Raw genomic sequence first — 19,647 nt, forward strand, 5'->3', positions numbered from 1 at the left:
CCGCCGTGAGTTTGCGCTCGTGCGTCACGTGACTCAGGGAGCCACGCCGATTTGTTGAATGGTAATGCCGCGTTCCAGATGCCTCGGATCTCGGGAGTTACGTCACTCCTGAGTGAGAGCATTCAGATAAAACAGAATCAGTTTAGCAAGGTAGAGCCATTCCAGTGTCGATAGCAGTAAGACCTGATACTTATTTGTTGTGCTTAAAAACACATTCAGTGATAGAGCCTGTTCACTTCTCTGCGTATGACTAATTGAACGAGTTGCAGGGCAGATTGAAAGTTTACAGTTCTAATTTTGTTCACATTCAGTCCCGCCTTCTTGGATTGTTAAATCGTTTATGTTGGTCTACTCTGACTTTCCAAGTGTGAAATCCGATGTAAGGGGCCCTCCACAACACATTTCCGACAGAGAACTCGGGATTTCCGACTTTAAACCTATGCACCATGTCCATTATTATTATTTATTTATCAACAACGGCGGCTCGTGAGTTGTGTCTGCATCCTTCAAATGTCTATTTCGGAAGTGAATTATTAAGTAAGGGATTCCATGTCACTCAGTTATCTAGTTAATATAAATGTAGCGAAGGGTAAAGCGAGGCTTTGTGAAACACTGTTTCCATTCAACATAGCACGATAAAATGTGATGATGTTAAAAACACGAAACTGTGAATGTAATGAACTGTGTGTTTCAGTAATACTATTTTCCAGTGTTAACCTAAATGACAGCCACACACACACATACACACTTTGTGGATTTGAATGTCACCTACTTTTAGGTAGGTTAAGCTTAGACCTTAGTAACCTCCTTATGCTTAGGTAAAGTGAATAACTGAAGGTTCAGTAAAAATGAATACATTTGTCATATGCAAAAATATTTTTCAAAAACATTTCTTTGGGGTTGAGCTATTCTACAGTATCTACCTCTACAGTGACATCGGCAGTAGGGTACTCTGGGTTTGGTCTTATTGTTTGTTATTGTTACTGAAAGAACAAACATATATATATATATATATATATATATATATATATATATATATATATATATATATATATATATATATATATATATATATATATATATACATACACACACATACACACACACACACAGTGGGGCAAAAAAGTATTTAGTCAGCCACCGATTGTGCAAGTTCCCCCACTTAAAATGATGACAGAGGTCAGTAATTTGCACCAGAGGTACACTTCAACTGTGAGAGACAGAATGTGAAAAAAAAAATCCATGAATCCACATGGTAGGATTTGTAAAGAATTTATTGGTAAATCAGGGTGGAAAATAAGTATTTGGTCAATAACAAAAATACAACTCAATACTTTGTAACATAACCTTTGTTGGCAATAACAGAGGTCAAACGTTTACTATAGGTCTTTACCAGGTTTGCACACACAGTAGCTGGTATTTTGGCCCATTCCTCCATGCAGATCTTCTCGAGAGCAGTGATGTTTTGGGGCTGTCGCCGAGCAACACGGACTTTCAACTCCCGCCACAGATTTTCTATGGGGTTGAGGTCTGGAGACTGGCTAGGCCACTCCAGCACTTTCAAATGCTTCTTACGGAGCCACTCCTTTGTTGCCCGGGCGGTGTGTTTTGGATCATTGTCATGTTGGAAGACCCAGCCTCGTTTCATCTTCAAAGTTCTCACTGATGGAAGGAGGTTTTGGCTCAAAATCTCACGATACATGGCCCCATTCATTCTGTCCTTAACACGGATCAGTCGTCCTGTCCCCTTGGCAGAAAAACAGCCCCATAGCATGATGTTTCCACCCCCATGCTTCACAGTAGGTATGGTGTTCTTGGGATGCAACTCAGTATTCTTCTTCCTCCAAACACGACGAGTTGAGTTTATACCAAAAAGTTCTACTTTGGTTTCATCTGACCACATGACATTCTCCCAATCCTCTGCTGTATCATCCATGTGCTCTCTGGCAAACTTCAGACGGGCCTGGACATGCACTGGCTTCAGCAGCGGAACACGTCTGGCACTGCGGGATTTGATTCCCTGCCGTTGTAGTGTGTTACTGATGGTGACCTTTGTTACTTTGGTCCCAGCTCTCTGCAGGTCATTCACCAGGTCCCCCCGTGTGGTTCTGGGATCTTTGCTCACCGTTCTCATGATCATTTTGACCCCACGGGATGAGATCTTGCGTGGAGCCCCAGATCGAGGGAGATTATCAGTGGTCTTGTATGTCTTCCATTTTCTGATGATTGCTCCCACAGTTGATTTTTTTTCACACCAAGCTGCTTGCCTATTGTAGATTCACTCTTCCCAGTCTGGTGCAGGTCTACAATACTTTTCCTGGTGTCCTTCGAAAGCTCTTTGGTCTTGGCCATGGCGGAGTTTGGAGTCTGACTGTTTGAGGCTGTGGACAGGTGTCTTTTATACAGATGATGAGTTCAAACAGGTGCCATTCATACAGGTAACGAGTGGGGGACAGAAAAGCTTCTTACAGAAGACGTTACAGGTCTGTGAGAGCCAGAGATTTTCCTTGTTTGAGGTGACCAAATACTTATTTTCCACCCTAATTTACGAATAAATTCTTTACAAATCCTACCATGTGAATTCATGGATTTTTTTTTCACATTCTGTCTCTCACAGTTGAAGTGTACCTCTGGTGCAAATTACTGACCTCTGTCATCATTTTAGGTGGGGGAACTTGCACAATCGGTGGCTGACTAAATACTTTTTTGCCCCACTGTATATATATATATATATATATATATATATATATATATATATATATATATTCATGATTGCAGTTTTCAAAAAGAATATTATTATTAAGCTTCATTGCAGCACATCCGGCATGACTCATTTGCAGTGGACATTTAAAAATTTGTAACAGCTCAAGGATTCAAATTCTTGTGACATTTTTAAAGATTAGACCTCAAAGACATTGCGTTTACTTTGAAGATCATAAACGTCAGAGGCAAAAAGTGGTTAAATGGGTTGATCTAGCCTTCAGATTTGTGTCACCAGATGTTTCCACCTCAACCCCATCAGATGTCCTCTTCTGTGACAGTGGGAAAACATGATGAATGCAGAAATGTTGATTATCTCTTTTTGAGGCTTTTGATACACATACAAAAATGATTTATCTCAGACTGAAAAATGACCATGTTCAGGTACATTTAAAAATACGTGTCTTGATTATTTCCACTTCAGATCTGTGAAATGTGTGTGGATTTGTTTGAAAGTGTTCCAAACTTGAAAACTTTTTATTAGCTTATTAAAACCTTATTTACTTTTTGAATTGTATTTTAGATTTTTTATAGTAGAGATTATTTGAATATAGAACTTTTTATCTTTTCACGATGAATTAGTACATTTTGAATTTTTTCTTTTTTACCAACAATACCTTTTGTGCAATACTTTTGTAAATAGTCAACGGTGCAATAGACTCAATACTTGAAATGTGCAATTCACTTGTATTTTTATTTTTATTCCTATTTATTATATTTATCCCCTTCGTATATTTTATTTATATTGTCTCTGTATTTATATATATGTGTGTGTGTATAACTCTGTAACTTCTGTCGGTGCTGTGCTTTTTTGGAAATCGAATTTCCCAGAGGAACCCACCCGAGGGATTAATAAAGTTCTATCTATTCTATCTATTCTATTCTATTCTAAGTGCAATAATCACAATATTGTTTTAACATGTTTTTATCTTTTCCCTATTCACCACACTTCCTCAGTATTTTTGGCTGTTTTTGATATCAATTGTATTATAAAAAATAATGACTCAAATTATTGATACTTTTCAAAAGTTCAGACCTCTAAGATGTACCGTTTAGGGTCATATGTTATCAAGAAAACCAACAATCTTCCACAAGAACCTGTCTTCTCTGTCTATTTGACTTTAATCAACTCTGCAGTAGCTCCAGCAGAGAAATAAAGACAAAGTCCAGCATAGAGCGGCTGAGTGAATGTGGTCTGGACTCTGTGGAGGAGAGTCATGGTTTCAGAGACGCTGTAGAAAGACAGAATACCTGCTCTGTGATCCAGGTACACTCCTACTCTGGAGGACCGAGGACCTAAGAGGACAGTTTGGATTTTTTTGTGATAGAATGAATAACTTTTGTTTTCACAAAGTAATGCCCAAGATTTGTCATTGTATCCAAATACACATTCATTTATACTGCTCTTTTGATATTCTTGTATGAGACTGCTACTTCTATTCCTCTAGCGCTCCTCTCCACTCTACCTGATCATAAAAGGTGAATCTGTCTGGATGATCAGAATAACATTGTTGTTCTTTCAACTGTGTTACTTTTCTGTTCCCTTTTAGATAATAACAGATGCATATTTGCTGTGTTTGGATCCAGTGTGATTTCATGTGAATGTTTTAAGAATCCAGCTCTGGTCTTTGGCTCAGGTGGTGACAGTAAAACATCCACTTCAGTGACTGTCAGTGAGATGTTTGTCCATTCCTCTCTCAGAATGTCCTGTAGTTTATCTCTGGTCTCTGACACAGCTGCTGTCACATCCTCAAAGTAGCTCAGAGGACGAATATTGATGCTGGATGAGTGTGTAGACTCACTGAGTGCTGACAGTGAGGGGTAGTTGTGTAGAAACTGGTTGTGATCCTCTGTGTGTGAGAGCTGCTCCAGCTCGCCGTCTTTCCTCTTCAGCTCAGCGATCTCCTGCTCCAGCTTCTCCTGAAGCTCTTTGACTCGACTCACTTCAGTTTCCTGCTGGGATCTGACCTGCTGCTTCACATCAGAGCTTCTTTTCTGGATGAGACGGATCAGCTCAGTGAACATCTTCTCACTGTCCTCCACTGCTTTATCAGCAGAGCCATTGATGGCCTCCACCTCCTGTTGAAGCAGCTTCACATCTTTCTCTCGCTCCTGGATTCTCTGCTGGATGTTTAGTCGTCTCACCTCGAGCTCCTTCTGCTTCTCAGTCCTTTCTGCTGCAGCTGGGACTGTTTCATGGCCTTTATGTTCATCCACTGTGCAGAGATAACAGCTATAAGATAAAAGTCTAAGGGGGTCAGATCGGGAGACCTTGGGGGCCATTCAACTGGCCCATGACGACCAATCCACTTTCCAGGAAACTGTTCATCTAGGAATGCTCGGACCTGGCACCCATAATGAGGTGGTGCACCATCTTGCTGGAAAAACTCAGGGAACGTGCCAGCTTCAGTGCACAAAGAGGGAAACACATCATCATGTAGCAATTTCAAATATCCAGTGGCCTTGAGGTTTCCATTGATGAAGAATGGACCCACTATCGTTGTACCCCATATACCACACCAAACCATCACTTTTGTTGTTCCAACAGTCTTGGAGGGATCCATCCAATGTGGGTTAGTGTCAGGCCAATAGCGGTGGTTTTGTTTGTTAACTTCACCGTTCACATAAAAGTTTGCCTCATCACTGAACAAAATCTTCTGCGTGAACTGAGGGTCCTGTTCCAATCTTTGTTTTGCCCATTCTGCAAATTCTGTGTGCCGATCTGGGTCGTCCTCGTTGAGATGCTGCAGTAGCTGGAGTTTGTAAGGGTGCCATTTGTGAGTAGCTAATACCCGCCGAAGTGATGTTTGACTAATGCCACTCTCCAGTGACAGCTAGGACAGCCACTGATGTTTCTTCATTAGTGACAGTTTTCTTGCGTCCACATTTTGGCAAATCCAACACTGAATCAGTTTCACGAAACTTAGCAAACAGTTTGCTAACTGTAGCATGGGAGATGGGTGGTCTCGTAGGGTGTCTTGCATTGAAATCTGCTGCAATGACCTGGTTACTGCGTTCACCAGATATCAACACAATTTCGATCCGCTCCTCACATGTTAACCTCTTTGGCTGTGACCAAAGAGAAACTTGTAAATAACTCATGAAAGAATAAAGTTATGTTGAAACCAAGCACACCATTGTTTTTCTTGTGACATTACCAATAAGTTTGATGTGTCACATGGCCCTCTTCCTATTGAAAAAACAAAAGTTGTATCCAAGATGGCCGACTTCTAAATGGCCACCATGGTCACCACCCATCTTGAGGAGTTTGCCCCCTCACATATACTAATGTGCCACAAACAGGACTTTAATATCACCAACCATCCCCATGTTATTACGGTGTATCCATATAAATGGCCCACCCTGTATATTCCAGATGTGCTCATGGCACATTAATCCAGAGTCAAAGTGTTTTTTCAAAGAGGAAAATCTTAACTCTCTTCAAGCTATTTCCACATAGGGTTAGGGCCCTACCTGCTTCAACTTTCTTGTCTGGCAAGAACAAGACGTTTGTTCTGTAGAAACTTTTGCTGTTTCCACAAAAAAAATTTAAACCTACAAAGAGTAAATTGGCCCAAATGGAGGGTGAATGTAAAAGTTGTATTAGAGAACTTAATTGTTTTTGTTAGTTCAGTCATGAAGCAGATTTATTCAGGTAATTTAATTAAAACACAATTTACTTAGAAAAAGAACATTAAAACAAAACTTTTCATTGCAAGTTTACAAGGACCCCCTACCACCACTGGATCCATCATCAGGAATAAAGACAGAAATCTGTGAAAAACTCAACAAGACTATGTTATGCTGTTTTCATATATTAGGTAAGAAACCCTCAAAATACATTTAATTAAATTCAATTTTTTTTAAACAGTGCCAAATCACAACAGTTGCCTCAAGGCGCTTTATACTGCATGTATTCCTACAATAATACATGCAGATCAATGACCCCCTATGAGCAAGCACTTTGGTGACAGTGGGAAGGAAAAAATCCCTTTTAACAGGAAGAGAAAGAAAACAGGATATAAGACATGCTGTGGAAGAGAGACAGAGATTAATAACGGGTATGACTTAGTGCAGAGAGGTCTATTAACACATAGTGACTGAGAAAGGTGATTGAAGAAGAAACACTCAGTGCATCATGAGAATCCCCCAGCAGCCTACACCTATTTCAGCATAACTGAGGGAGGATTCAGGGTCACCTGGTCCAGCCCTAACTATATGCTTTAGAACAAAAGGAAGGTTTTAAGCCTAAAAGTAGAAATAGTGTCTGTCTCCTGAATCCAAACTGGAAGCCGGTTCCACAGAAGAGGAGCCTGAAAACTGAAGGCTCTGTCTTGCTGCAGAATTTTGGATTAATGAAGGCTTTTCAGGGAGGTTTTAGAACTTCCTAATAATAATGAATTAACGTAGTCCAGCCTAGAAGTAATAAATGCATGAACTAGTTTTTTAGCATCACTCTGAAAATTAGAGGTCCAGGTATTTATGTCTTTTTAAGACATTCCTGCAGTTTAACTAACTAATTGGTGTGTGTTATCTGGCTTCATGGATAGATAGAGCTGGGTGTCATCAGCATAGCAGTAAAAATGTATAAGGGAAGCATGTTTAATGTAAACAGAATTGGTCCTAGCTAGGGCTGCTCAATTAATCGAATTTTAATCACGATTACGATCTGGGCTTTCAACGATCATTAAAAATGACTGAGCCGATTATTAGCCCCTCCCTCATTTATCCGCGACACCTTAAAGGCCGGTCCGTGAAAATATTGTCGGGCATAAACCGGTCCGTGGCGCAAAAAAGGTTGGAGACCGCTGATTAAGAGGACCCGAGGGAAGCTCGGAAAGCTAAGCAGAAGTTATTTGGAGAGTGACTGCCGTTGGTTGAAAAGAGAGTTTAAAAAAAAAAAACTTCAGTGGTGTTGCACACTATTTTATATTATTTTTTTAAAGTCATTGTTAACCCTTTAAAGCCGGTCAGAGCAGCATGCTCCATTTTGCGTAACTATTTTTAAATCCCTGTAGAACCTGAACCGTGTAAGCTAGCGCAATAATTTGTTTTGCATATGAAACCGGAGGAGTTGTACTTACATCTGATGCCACCAGCTTGTCCTCGGTCACGGTTTCGTTCCACATATAGCTTTGCAAAAATTGCATAAAAAGCGCTTGCAGGAACAAAAACATAATATTCCAGAAACACGCTTTGCCGTTCCTATCAGCTGTTCGTAACACTTCCCACAGTGAAATGATGCACATGCTGTTTTCTTTGCAAATTTGCATCATAGGATTGTTTTTTGTTTTTCCTGCAGTATATAAAAATTGCTGTATCTCCAAAATAAAACTATGAAGACACTCAAAATAAATTTCCTGTGGTGGGAAACTATTTTTTGCAACTTTATTGTATTTAAAGTTTTGAGGGATAAGCCTCTTAAATTTCTCCAAGTAGAAATATATGTAAACAAAACAAAAGCGATTTTCAATTTTTTTTTGTAGTTTATTGCACTTTTTTGCAATTTATGTAATTACTATGGACTTAATGCATACTTATTATTAAAACATGGGCTATAACAGTTGTATTGATGTATAGCAACTTGAAATGCTCCCACAAATGGCACTACACCATGTAAAAAAAATAATATAAGCTCTGGTGGACTTTGTTCTATAGTAGGTCTTAAAGGGTTAAATAAATATCGTGATCTCAATTTCAGTGAAAATAATCGTGATTATCATTTTTGCCATAATCGAGCAGCCCTAGTCCTAGCACTGAACCCTGTGGAACTCCATAATTAAGCTCAGCATGTGAAGAGGACTCTCCATTTCCGTGAAGAAATTGGAGTCTATTAGATAGATATGTTACAAACCACTGCAGCGCAGTACCTGTAATACCTACAGCATGTTCTAATCACTCTAATAGGATATGCAATTATAAGAATAAGGTAATAAACTGAACAAAGAATGATGAGAGTTCTTCACTCCTCTAGACAATCCAATTTTATTCAGTTTTACTTATAAAGCACAAAATCACAATGACAGTTCTCTCAAGACGCTTTAAATTGTAAAGGACCTAAAATAGCAGAAAATACTGTCTTGAATATGAATCATCTCCAATCAGTTGTTGCAGTGACTTGACAGTGTAAGCACTACCACCAACACACTGCTATGACTCACAGGTGCTACGAGAATGCAGCTTCTCATCTTTGTGAGTTCTTGTATGACAGTTCAAAAGTGATTTTCGAGTGAATCTTTTCCCACAGGTGCTACAAGAATACGGCTTCTCGCCTGTGTGAGTTCTTACATGAGATTCCAATGCTGCTTTCTGACTACATCTTTTTTCACAGATCCCACATGAATATGGTTTCTCACCTGTGTGCATTCTCCTGTGTTTTTTAATTGCTGATAAATCAGAAAATCTTTTTCCACACGTGCTACAAGGATATGGTTTCTCACCTGTGTGAACTCTCAGATGTATAGTCAGCACAAATTTATGCCGAAAGGTTTTTCCACAGATGTCACATTCTAGAGACTTTTTCCTTGAGACAGGTTTACTTTGACTCTCTGACACAGCAGTGTTGTCTAGTCTCCGTCTATGACCTCTCTTTCTGTGATGTCTCTTCTTCAGCTCTGTATTTCTAGTAGATCCTGACTCCACGTGCCCATTTTCTTCATGATCTCGGCTCTCTCCTTCAGGAGAGCTGTGAGAAAGAAGCTGCTCACTGTGGTCACTTTCCTCATAAGATCGAGTCACCATGAAAGTATCAGCCTCCTGCTTCAGTCCAAGCTGCTCTCCCTCCTGACTGCTGCACAGTTCCTCCTGTTCCTCTTTAATTTGTGGAGGCTCTGGGTCCTCCTGGTCCAGACTGGAGTTCCTCTCCTGGTTACAGACCTGCTGGTCTGTGAGAACACCGTCCTTTTCAGAGAGATCCTGCTGTTGGAGGTCTGAAAGCACAAATGAACAAAATGATAAAAATACATTTACTGACAGGGCTCTAGACTAACTTTTTGCCATCGTTGCACCGGCACAAAAGTTAGGCGGACTAAAATGTTTCAACCGCATCACTTAACACCGCAGTTTTACATGTGCACTTTTTTTGGGGGGGGGAGTTGCAGTCCATACAGACAATATTCATTTCTAAATTATTAACTAACAATCTTATGCTTAAAGTGCTTTGTCAATATTGTAGAAAATGTTAAACTTAATCATCATCTTGGCCTCCTCTGACGACCTGTTTGTTGCTGTCTGTTGCTGAAAGGCAATGGGGAGAGTGGACACTTGGGCAGTGCATTTATTGCAGCATATAATGTGTTTTCTGGATACACTGTGCTTTTTCAGCGTTCAAAGACAGATGGCACCATGTCAGAGCTGGCTATGAACTTCAGATGGATCAGGCCTTAACTTAACAAAAAAAGTTATCAATAGTTCTTTTCATCTTTTCTTATTACCCACAGCTACATCCACTTCTGTTAGGCCAAGGCTGCTCACTAGGGCTGCGTATCATCACTGATTTCTATAATCCATTCGATTCAGGTTCTCAAAGTCCTGATTTGATTCAATTTAGTCTCAGACAGTCAGAAATATTATAATTCTGATCATTTATCAGTACGGATACATGTGAGACTTCATCAGAATTGTGAACATCACAGCAGATGCCTTTGTGTGAAAGTAACTGAGAATAAAACACAGGAAAACATGAAGGAGATTTTCCTGGCCTGGCTTTTTATAGCAGATAACCTTAAAAATATTCTGTAATTTTGCATAATTTTAAAAAGTTTTTCTTCAGTATTAAACAGCAGAAATTAGGCTTTCTTTTCCGAGGTCATTTAAGTAAATAAAAAAAAAGAAAAAGACAGCGGCCGACAGCGCTGTAATCAACGGTAGACTGGTGGGTAATAAGCGAATGAATAGTGCAGAAAACAGATTTGAGACGGGAAACTGTTCTTGAAGTACAGAGAGAGAGAGAGAGAGCTAGCTGTGCATGAAGTGTGATTTTTATCGTGGTGGAAGCAAAACAGCAAAACTCAAAGGGAATTCATGACGACATTGACCAAATGTGAAGCGCAGTTTGCTGCTTCTTTTGCTGCTGGCTCAGTGAATTTTGGTTGGAGAGAGACAAAACCTGAAGCTCAGAATCAGCGCAAAAAGACGTGAACACAGAGCTCCGACAGCGTGTCCGTCTACGGGCCGTCGGGTGAGAAAGCCGAGAAAGACAAAGTTGATTCTAATGCGTCGGTCCGTTCTGTGTTTACGTCTTTGTGTGGAATTCGTGTACCTGCTCTCATTTGCTGTTTGGTTGTTGTTGAAATGGTTTTGTGAGCTTTAATCTGAGAATCTGGCGTTTCTGGCAAAACACAGTTATATTTAAAAGTCGATTTAGGATTTAATGAATTGATATCGCTTTATTCTAGCTACTGACCTCCCTCTTCCAACTGCACTTTCAATTGGACCACGGCCAATCAGAGAGGTCCCGCCCCTGACTATCTCTGATTGGTTTAGTCCACGACACGGGCATAATGTGTGTCTGTTGTTGACCACACGGAGAGTTACAGAGTTTTTTTTTTTTTGTTACCCGAACAGTTGGTCGCACTCTGCTCAATGTTATTTTTAGTAACACTGTTATTTTTACAATGTTATTACAATGTTACTGGTGGTGGTCAGAGGGCCCGGTGGCGCCAGTGTCTGGGAGCCTCGCCTCTGTCAGTGCGCCCCAGGGCAGCTGTGGCTACAATGTAGCTTGCCATCACCAGTGTGTGAATGTGTGTGTGAATGGGTGGATGACTGAATGTAGTGTAAAGCGCTTTCGGGTCCTTAGGGACTAGAAAAGCGCTATACAAATGCAGGCCATTTATCTTTCTTTTTTTTTACAATGTTATTTTTACTCATCACCTACATGGGTGACCTTCATTTTTATTAGGACATCAGAGTCTTACATACCTATTTTGTGTAACTTTATCACAGGTTTCCAGATGGTCTCCATCTCTCTCAGCTGCTCTTCCCCAGTCCAGACGATAATGCCTTCAGCCTCCTGCTTCAGTCCAAGCTGCTCTCCCTCCTGACTGCTGCAGAGCTCCTCCTGTTCCTCTTTAATCTGTGGAGGCTCTGGGTCCTCCTGGACCAGACTGGAGTTCCTCTCCTGGTTACAGACCTGCTGCTCATCCAGACCCTCCTCTTCCTCACAGTCATGATTTTGTGGGAGGTCTTGAGGAACAAAGAAAAAAAAACAGAACAAGGTAACTAATGTGATGATACAAGAACACACGCAACACTATTTTATAAAAGCATGAATCAAAGCCTGAATAAATCGTGATCAATTGGAGAGACAGTGAGCTCAGATTGTAGCCTGACCGGCGCCACAGTGTGGTATTGATCATGTTAAATTAAGTATATGAATGCAGGATGTTTTCATCAGCTGAGGCGGGTCATAGAGGCACTCTCAGGCAATGAGGTGGAATTCACAGGTGATGATACAAAAAACGCATGAATGTTTTCCAGTTTTGAAATAGTTTAAAGTGTAAGAGTTCAAATGTGCAACTGTCATTAAAAATAAAGGCACCACTGAGCAGTGAGATATATTCATTTGTAAATGTATAAAATTAATAGTTTTCTGTTAACATTCTTTTAGCATCTTGTCATTTTTGCAGAAACAATGTTGCACTTTGGCGTTATATTTTTCATGTTCACTGTAGAGCTTCATCACCAGGTCATGTGATAAGGTCTATCATGTTAGATGGTCTGTCTAACAATATCAATAGGACCTAAAACACTGACACCTGATGAACTGTGGAATCCTGTTGGAGAAAATAAAGTTTAAAAAATAAATAAATGCAACAAAATGAGTATTCTTTAAAAAAACATTTTTTTCTTTAAGCTTCTCCAAATTTTAGTGCAGAATAAACATTAGAGCACTTTGTTTAAGTATTTATTATAATCTGGTTTTGTGGAAAGATAAACTAGTTTAGATTCAGACATGTTTACAAAATGTGTGCATAAGTGTTCAAAATGTACAATTTATATTTGCATTTCAAGTTATAAAAATAATTTACTCAACATGTCTGTGTTGTTTTTTTTAACAGTAAAATAATACTGGTGGGATTTTGTTTTTTGTGTGATTTCAGATCAATGAATGATGTCAATGAAAAAACAATTAAATTCAGATATGCGAGGTTGAGCTGAAAAGAATGATACCAAACAAGGCAAAGGGGAAAAAAATAAAATGAAACAGTCTGAGGGTGAAATACAAATGTAAAATCAAAAGGTGTCAAAAATGTCCGGTTATATTTTGGACCTCAGAGGGTTAACCCAACAAATCATGAAAAATTAGGTTTACATTTTTGTTCATGACAGTGCAGATTTATGACATTTTGTGTAAATTTAACATGTAACAATTTGAATTTTTTCTAACGAAAACAGTGTGAAACTTAAGTTAGACTTGTGTGTGTAAATGAACCGCCCTATGTTGTGTAGCTTTCTGGATTTTATACTTATTGGGCTACATATTTATTTATTATACAGACTATACAGTAGGGGAGAGCGGGGTAAGTTGTCACACGGGTAAGTTGTCACACTGTTCATAACTCCAACACTAGAGGCTCTATCTCAAAAATGAAATAGCCACTTTGTGTGACTTCTTCTATAGTCAACCTCCTGTTCACATGTGGTCAAGACTGCTCTAATCTGAGGTGAGCACATCTTTTTTATTTTTTTGACCTAAAAGGAAAAATAAATCACTTTAAATTTTCTTCAGTACAACTTTGTTAGGTATAGATGTTACAAATTATTATTTTACACAAAATAGAGGAGACATTAACGTGTCTTTTGATACTTCAGCTGATGTGCTATGTTGAGCTAACCCTGACATTTAGCCAAAATTAGCATAAATGTCAGTTTGGGGCAAGTTGTCTCATTAACTTTGGGGCAAGTCATCACATGTGACAACTTGCCCCAGTACAAATAAATGCTCCAAAAAATTGTGATATTGTAATTCATTTGTATTTGTAATAAGGTTTTTGAAGAAAGGAAGGAGAGGCAGGAATTAAGGAAGGAAGGAAGGAAGAAAGTAAGATGGTTCGAAATTATCAAGGAAAGACAGAGCGTGGCAGAACACCACCTGACATTATGTTAAAGGCAGTCAGGCAGGTAAAGATGCAGAACAAATCAATCAGAAGTACAGCAAAGGATTTTGACATAAATTACCGTACTCTAACTCGGTATTGTCAAAAGATTACCAGAGAAGAAATTAAAAGTCAGACAGCCATGCCAACAACAATGGTTGGTTATACAATGCCAAGGAAGATTTTTTCCCCTGATTTGGAAAAGCAGCTTGTTGAGTATATTACTAGGTCAGCTGACATTTATTTTGGTCTGTCACCAAGTGAGGTCAGAAAGCTTGCCTACCAGTTTGCTGTGGCACACGAACTGAAGTTTGTGCCTTTGTGGGCAGAAAAAGAAAAGGCCAGCAATGAGTGGTTTACAGGCTTTTTAAAGCGGCATACAACATTGTCACTGAGAAAGCCAGAAGCAACTAGCCTTGCCAGGGCAAGTAGCTTCAACAGAGAGAATGTCAATGCTTTCTTTGACAACTTAGAGAAAGTGTTATGCAAATATGAGTTTGGACCAGGAGACATTTGGAATGTTGATGAAACTGGGGTCACCACTGTACATAAACCAGACAAAGTGTTGGCCAGACGTGGATTCAAACAAGTAGGGTCATTGACCTCTGCTGAAAGGGGAACCCTTGTCACACTGGCCTGTGCTGTCTCAGCCATAGGGAATAGTTTACCTCCATACTTTATTTTCCCGCGTGTCCACTTCCGTGACCATTTCCTGATCAACGGGCCACCCGGCAGCAAAGGAGGGGCAAATTCCTCTGGATGGATGAAAGACACACACTTTGTTGAATTCCTGCAACATTTCAATGAACATACAAAGTGTTCAAAGGAGAAGCCCTGTTTACTCCTTTTGGACAACCACGAGTCTCATCTGTCCATTGATGGACTCAATTATGCCAAAGCAAATGGCATAATCATGCTGTCATTCCCACCCCACTGCTCACATCGGCTCCAACCATTAGACAGGTCTGTCTACGGGCCACTAAAGAGGCACATCAACAGCACATGTGATGCCTGGATGAGGAACAACCCTGGGAAGACAATGTCTATTTATGACATTCCTGGGATTGTGGCAATTGCATATCCTCTGGCTGCAACCCCATTGAACATTCAGGCTGGTTTTAGGGTGGCTGGGATTCAACCTTACAACAGAAATGTATTTCTGGAAGCCGAGTTTGCACCATCCTACGTCACAGATCGCCCTATTCCGGACCCTGCCCTGCCAGGCCCCAGCACTACCTCTGCACTGCCAGGCCCCAGCACTACCTCTGCCCTGCCAGGCCCCAGCACCAACTCTGCACTGCCAGGCCCCAGCACTACCTCTGCACTGCCAGGCCCCAGCACCAACTCTGCACTGCTAGGCCCCAGCACCACCTCTGCACTGCTAGGCCCCAGCACCAACTCTGCACTGCTAGGCCCCAGCACCAACTCTGAACTGCCAAGCTCCAGCACCATCTCTATCACGAGCTCACCCTTACCCAGCACTGCAATTACTGACAGGGGACTACCAACTCCAGAGGACATCCGGCCATATCCAAAAGCTGGCCGCCGAAAACCATCCAGCAAAGGAAGAAAACGACGCAAATCAGCAATTCTAACCGACACAACGCAGCTAAAAGAAGAAAAATAATTCAAGAGTCATCATCAGATGATGAAGAGTGCTTCTGCCTTGTCTGTGTGGAGCCATTTTCAAACAGTCGTCCAAAAGAGACCTGGGTAAAATGCGTAAAATGCAACAAATGGGCCCATGATGCTTGCACCTCAGGCCAGGCAATTTATGTGTGCCAGAATTGTGACTCTGAAGTTGAGTCTGATTAATCAGAAATAGGGCATCTGTTTTGTTCAGAGGATAAACATGTTAAGTAAAGCAAGTTATTTGCAGCATTCCATTCAGTTATGATGGATTTATGTGCAAGCCAGAGAACATTTGAGTTTAAAGTTCAAACTAAAGTTTTCTTTCTACTTAATGTTTTGATTAAAATGTGTATTGGATTGAAATAATTGTTTTTTTTTTCCAAATTCTCTTGGCATAATTGTTCAAATTTCCAGTTTTGGTTTGAATTTAACAATTAAAATCAATGATCACAATTAAGTATTTGTGTTCTTATTTTAAGATAATCTAGTGTGACAACTTACCTGCCGATGGGGCAAATTGTCACAAGTGCACATTCTCCATTCAACAGTCTACAACTCCGTAATGAGATAAGATATGAAAATGTAATGAATACATCATATGTGCCCGAGACTTCCTTCTTTCATTTGGTGAAACATTTATTACGTTGTAATGTATGGTACTCAGTAAAAGTTAGTCAGTGTGAAAAGTGTGACAACTTACCCCGCTCTCCCCTACATAGAATCAAAACTCACATTTTTTATGTAACTAAAGTTTTTAAGTATGTAGGCTACAGACAATGATTAAGTTATAGACTATATTTATATGAAAAAAGTGTATACTTACTGCATTTTAATCATTGTACCACCTGCATATGTGTTTGAAAAGAAAAGGCTTTGATTTTGCCACCCGAAGAAAATTTCTTTAGATCCGTCCCTGGTCTGCTCAGAGATGCTGCTGTCTACATTGGCTTACTCTGCTGCTACCAGGAGCTAACCTAGCAGTGACCATGGACCATCACTGGACACTGACCCACAGCACTGATAAATACCCACTTTAACTTCTTCTAGTAAAGTCAGTCACACTGAAGAATCTGAGCTTGAACAGCACAGAGTTAAAAACATGTCCATACCTATGATGTGTGAGTTTCTGTCGGGTTTCCGGCTGATATCCAGCAGTCTGTGCTGATGGTTGATCTCCTCCTCATACTGGACGATGGTTTTTTGAACCTCTGAGAAGATTTCTTCGCAAACAGCAGTTAGTCTCTCCTTGATGAACTCTCTCAGATACTGAGCTGAACTCATCGCTGCTTCAACTCAGGCTGAGCGGATCGATACAAGCATCTATACAGACTGATCTACACTGACGTGATGGGATCGATACTTAAGTTTCTCTCTCCCCGGAGTTCAGCAGCCATATCTGTGCACGTGACTATTCTCGCATGGACACGCCTCCTTTTACTTTGTTGCTCTGCTGTGATTTGTTGGCCTGCAGTCACGTGACGTTTTTTCTCCCTCGTTCATAACTTTATTCATATTCCAAAGAGAAAGCGTAAACAGGTTCATGCTTGTTATTGATACAGTATTTCTCACAGGTCCTCCATGCATTCTCCTGCTGTATATCATTAAATAAGGAAGCGCAAAAGAGGCAGTAACATAAATAATTATATTCCTACAGTCAGCTGTTATTAATGCTTCTAAACTGAAGGCTAAATCATCAACAGTATGAGCACACGTGTTGGTACAGCATCAAAAACTACAGCAGATTATTTTGGTTTTATGGATATTCTGAATTTGTCCAATTTGTATGAGAACAAAAACACATTATGACGAAGCTGCTGAGAAACTATCAGGATTCAATATGTCAAAAATGAATCCTGAATTAACAAAGAGTCTTATTTTATTTATTTGTTTATTTGCTTGGATATTACTCATTTACATATTTGTTGTTGTTTTAATGCATATCCGTGAAAAGATTTGCCTACATTCTTTTAAACGAAGCAAAGTATTTTTAGCCTGAGACCATCTTATAACGTGTTTCATAGTCCCTGTTAACACATGCCTGCTGACACATGATACACAGTAATATGTGTTTGAATACAACCTGAAACCTGTTAATGTTCTGATTTAACAGCAGATTTCTCCACATGCAGGACAGAGAAATTCCTGCATCTGTCACACAAAAAGTGGAAAATATATTTGTTTGACATTTTAATCACAATAACAAAGAAATAAAATGTTGGTAGATCCACTTTTTACAACGAATCATCCATCAGTAAAGAGTGTTCAGTAGAAAAAGGCCAGTGAGTTTATGTAAATGCTGTATCTGCTGTAAGACACAGACATAAAAATACATAAAAATGATTTTCATTTCTATCCATCATCTTGAACACTGACTATAAATGTGTTCACTTCATTATTGTGTGATTTGGTTTCTTCACGTGTCTCCTTCAGTGCAAATAAAGGACTGTTAGAGTGTGTGCTGTGTGTTTTTCTGAAGCATGACAATCCTTTCCAACAAGTATTTCCAGCTGTTTGTCTCCACTCTGCACTTTAGTCTTTCTTCCTGTCATGTCTGTGTCTGTCCACCAGGTGTCTCCCTCAGCTCATTTTCTGTGTGCGAGTTTTCTTTCGGTCTCTGGTCATTTTAATGTTTGTTCACTTGTGTGTAATTGTTTTTTTCACATATGAAGTCAAATCAAACACACCGAGCTCAACATAAACTTCCTGCTAACAGAATTTTAAATCAGTGCAGAGGCACAGAAGAAAGGACCCCACGCACACACACCGCTGTCAGTTTGCTCAGTTTGTCTATGGCAGCCGATTCTGTTGTTTTGGTGCTTTGCACGCTGGAAACAGTCACTCCAAGACTGCTGCCACCCACTCGTCTTTCTGCTCTGTCACTGAAAAAGCCAAGAAGATAGCAGTGTGATCTAACTTATCCCCCCTCCTCTGCAGCAGGCCAGGGAGCACACCTCCACCGCAGGCACCAAGAAGTAAAACTGCTTCAGCTATTCATTAAAACAAGTTAGTAGTCCAAAATTAAACACATTTCAGTATTCCTTATAGTTCTTATTTCTTTTTAAGATACATGTTAATTTGAGCCCATTAGGTATGAGTCAGACACCCACTTTACTTTTAGGATAAGGATTAAAACTTTGCTTTTTGATGAAGCTCGTAGTTAGGATCAGCTGACACTGAACCTTCCCTTAGTTATGCCACTTATTCCAGTAGCCTAATCTTCTTCTTTTTCTACACTCATCTCTCTCAAACACCTCTCTGCATTTAATCATTAGTCATTATTAATAACTGGCTCTGGCAGACGAGTGAATCCAAATCTTTATTACTGAATATACATTTAAAAAACAGAAGTTCATATTTACTAGCAGTTGTAATCCACAGCAACTCTTCAGTGGTGTTTATTAAAGAAGGGCTTTCTCTCAATCGCCCAATAATTGTTGAGTATTACAGGTTAGCGTTTTTTGCTCTTCCCCCTTTTTTTAACAATGAAAATGACAGGAGTGAATAAAGCAAGTAAAATATTTATTCTTGTCATTGAGAGAAAACAAAATATTGACATTCTTAACAGGTTTAAGGTTTTCTTAACTCTATTTCATCATAACTAAGGAAGGATTCAGGGTCAGTTGATCTGACCGTAACTATATACTTTACCAAAAAGAAAACGTTTTAAGCCTAATCCTAGAAATAGAGAGCATGTCCCAAATCCAAACTGGGAGCTGATTCCACAGAAGAGGTGGTGAAGACTCCGCCTCCCGTTCTACTTTTAAATATCCAAGGAACAACAAATAAACCAGCAGCCTGAGAGCTGCTCTAGGCTACATCCACACTAATGTGTTTTTGTTTAAAAACGCATTGTTTTCTCTCCGTTTTGGCCTCCTGTCCACACGGAGACGACGTTTTCTCCAAGGAAAAACATATAGTTTTCAAAACGCTCTCGAAAACGCATACATTTGAAGATGGTGTGTTTGCGTTGCAGTGTGGACAGCGAAAACCGAGACTTTCTAAAACGATGACGCATGTTAGTCATGTGATGCAGTCATGTGACCAATTAAACTAAGATAGCGGAGGGCATTATGCAGCAGTTGTTTTCTTTGCTCTCAGTTTTGACAGCCCTATTAAAGATTAATATCAGTCTGTACATGCTCCAGATAGCTTTTCT

At 39.8% G+C, this 19,647-nt stretch overlaps 1 protein-coding gene across 1 annotated transcript; it reads right to left on the reverse strand.

Moving 5' to 3' along the window:
* Window positions 1-8,775: 8,775 nt before the first annotated feature.
* On the reverse strand, window positions 8,776-17,066 carry LOC309699544 (uncharacterized protein). Its single transcript, XM_082522651.1, has 3 exons — window positions 16,601-17,066; window positions 11,683-11,946; window positions 8,776-9,689 (listed from the first exon to the last, which is right to left on the reverse strand). Exons 1-3 carry the CDS (start codon window positions 16,770-16,772, stop codon window positions 8,911-8,913), a joined length of 1,215 nt encoding a protein of 404 aa, XP_082378777.1. The 5' UTR covers window positions 16,773-17,066; the 3' UTR covers window positions 8,776-8,910.
* Between the last annotated feature and the right edge of the window lie 2,581 nt (window positions 17,067-19,647).

This window comes from Aulonocara stuartgranti (genome assembly GCF_965226115.1).
Source record: "Aulonocara stuartgranti genome assembly, chromosome: 3".
Taxonomy (NCBI): domain Eukaryota; kingdom Metazoa; phylum Chordata; class Actinopteri; order Cichliformes; family Cichlidae; genus Aulonocara; species Aulonocara stuartgranti.

Coding starts and splice junctions, on each gene's coding strand:
- LOC309699544 (XM_082522651.1), bottom strand. CDS start 16,772: ATGAGTTCAGCTCAGTATCTGAGAGAGTTCATCAAGGAGAGACTAACT. Junction 11,947..16,600: donor CAGAAACTCACACATCATAG/GTATGGACATGT, acceptor TTGTTCCTCAAG/ACCTCCCACAAAATCATGAC. Junction 9,690..11,682: donor GATAAAGTTACACAAAATAG/GTATGTAAGACT, acceptor TTGTGCTTTCAG/ACCTCCAACAGCAGGATCTC.